Source organism: Apium graveolens, chromosome 1, assembly GCF_009905375.1.
Source record: "Apium graveolens cultivar Ventura chromosome 1, ASM990537v1, whole genome shotgun sequence".
NCBI classification, from domain to species: Eukaryota; Viridiplantae; Streptophyta; class Magnoliopsida; order Apiales; family Apiaceae; genus Apium; species Apium graveolens.
Genome location: NC_133647.1, coordinates 147,236,650 through 147,238,892, shown reverse-complemented (window position 1 = coordinate 147,238,892; position 2,243 = coordinate 147,236,650). Strand labels below are relative to the sequence as shown.

Here is a 2,243-nt window from a genome sequence, read left to right as displayed (position 1 = left end):
ATCACTGAGAGGTAACAGTTCCATACTGTAACAGAGTTTATTGTTTCAATAAAGTTTGTTTTCTGTTACTTAATATATTAAAGTTCGATTTGATTGTATTATACACTGTATTCACCCCCTCTACAGTGTGTGTGACCTAACACAAACTCTCCACTTGTTATTCTTCTTCTGCACTATGACAACATTAGCTAACCATTCTGGATAATCTACTTCTCTTATCATACTTTGCTTCAATAGCCTGTTGACTTCCTCATTTATGATCTTGTTTCTTTCAGACACGAACTTTTGACGTTTCTGTTGAACAAGGGTGTATGCAGGATCCAAATTTAGCTTATATGTAATGATATCAGGGCTTATCCCTGTAATATCTTCGCGTTCCCAAGCAAATGCGTCTAGTCATGATGTCAAGAAATCCACTAAATTTGACTCAGGAGTTGGAGTTAAATCCTCCCCTATCAAGACCTTCATGTCTCTTGTCACCAAGTCCACTTCGGCCAATTTCTCCGGTCCTGATACCGTGACCACAGTCTTTATTGATTCCTCATGCACAACACTTGGCTTTAAACACGTCTCGTAGCATTCTCTAGTTGTCACTTGGTCTCCAGGAATTTGTTGGACTCCCCATGGTGTTGGGAATTTTGTCACTTGCTGGTATGTTGATGGTATGACCTTTAGATCATAGATCCATGGTATTCCAAAAATGATGTTATATGTTGAGTCACAATCGATTAACACAAATTTTTAATAGATTCACGCCTTGGGCATATATTGGTAGAGAAATTTCCCCCATTGTCCTCTTTGTCTCTCCACTAAAACCAACCAGTGTAGTCGTCTTTTTCGACATGTCACTTTCAGCTAGGCCCATCTGCTTTAATATTGTGAGCATCATGATGTTCGCTGTGCTTCCATTGTCAACCAAAACTCGCTTGATCGGACAATTTCCTATAGGTATAGATATCACCAAGCTGTCATATTGAGGTTCTCTTTGACTGCTCATGTCTTCTTTGTTAAAATATACCCTAGGTATATTGCTAACTTGGATGTCAGCTCGTGCCACATGTATGCTTGAATCTCGTGCAATCCTCTTTGCTTGTGAATATGTTGCTCCACATACATCTGATCCTCCTACTATAAAGTTGATTTTTTTGTAATGAGGGGGTGAGGGTGGTTGGCATGGTGGCATCCGTTCTCTTCTCATATACGCCGACTGTTTTATGAATTCTGACACGTAGCCTTTCTTGACAAGAGCTTTTATCTCATTTCATAATGCAATACAACAATAAGCCCTATGGCCGTAATCTCCATGAAAGTCACACCATAGCCTCGAATCTGGATTTGCCTTGAGCTTGTTAGATTTAACGGGCCATTTCACCAAATTCCATAATTTATGAAATTCTCTTATCATGACTGATGATGTTATGTCAAATCTATAACTATCGTATGTAGGAGGCAGGATTGGATCTTTCCTCCAATCAACACGTTCGTTTGTTGAATAGACATGTGGCTCTTCTCGCATACTTCTCGAATAGGGCTTATAGTCTTTTGATCTTGTCGTGGCTATTTTGCGGCTAGGACGATAATACTTGTCATCTTCCTCTATCCTGTCTTCCTCATTTGGGCCATGGCTTTGGCTTGTACATCATCCATTGTGCGGTATGGATACTTAGTGAGTTCATCATAGAGTGGAGAGTCTATTTCTAGTCATCTTCTAAAAGTTTTAATTGCTGTCTGGACATCAAAATTCGTGATCGTGACCTTTTCCCTATTGAAGCGTGTCAAGTAGTCCCTCAATGGCTCCCTATGGCGTTGAACTATTTTTTTAAAGATCACTCGTGTAATAACCCCAAAAATTTTGAACTTTTTGTAACCCTTATGAATAGTGATTTTGCTGATTATGCTGAATAATAAAACTTTTCATGCCACACTATGTAGGGGTTCTTTTATTGATATTCTAAGATCTTATTAGTACTCTATATGATATATAAGTGTATGTAAAGATCGTCAGAATCCGAATTCGAACACTTTGATTTTTCCCGAAAACCCACCAGATACAGAAAGAATTGAGTATAAGGTAACATGATTAAAAGGATATTAATTCAAGGATTATAAGAGAGGATCATAAAAATGAATATAAAATATTGAGAAAGGTTTAGGGGAACCCGAGTAATAAGATCCCGGGTATGATCCCTCAAACGATAAACAAGAACGAAAGTTAAACGAACCGTATAACAGATAAGCGGTCA

General features: G+C 38.3%; 1 protein-coding gene across 1 annotated transcript; it reads right to left on the bottom strand.

Annotated features, from left to right (window-relative positions):
* Positions 1 to 396: 396 nt before the first annotated feature.
* On the bottom strand, positions 397 to 1,198 carry LOC141708052 (uncharacterized). The gene is made up of 2 exons (XM_074511523.1): positions 755 to 1,198; positions 397 to 669 (listed from the first exon to the last, which is right to left on the bottom strand). Exons 1-2 carry the CDS (start codon positions 1,196 to 1,198, stop codon positions 397 to 399), a joined length of 717 nt encoding a protein of 238 aa, XP_074367624.1.
* Positions 1,199 to 2,243: the final 1,045 nt, after the last annotated feature.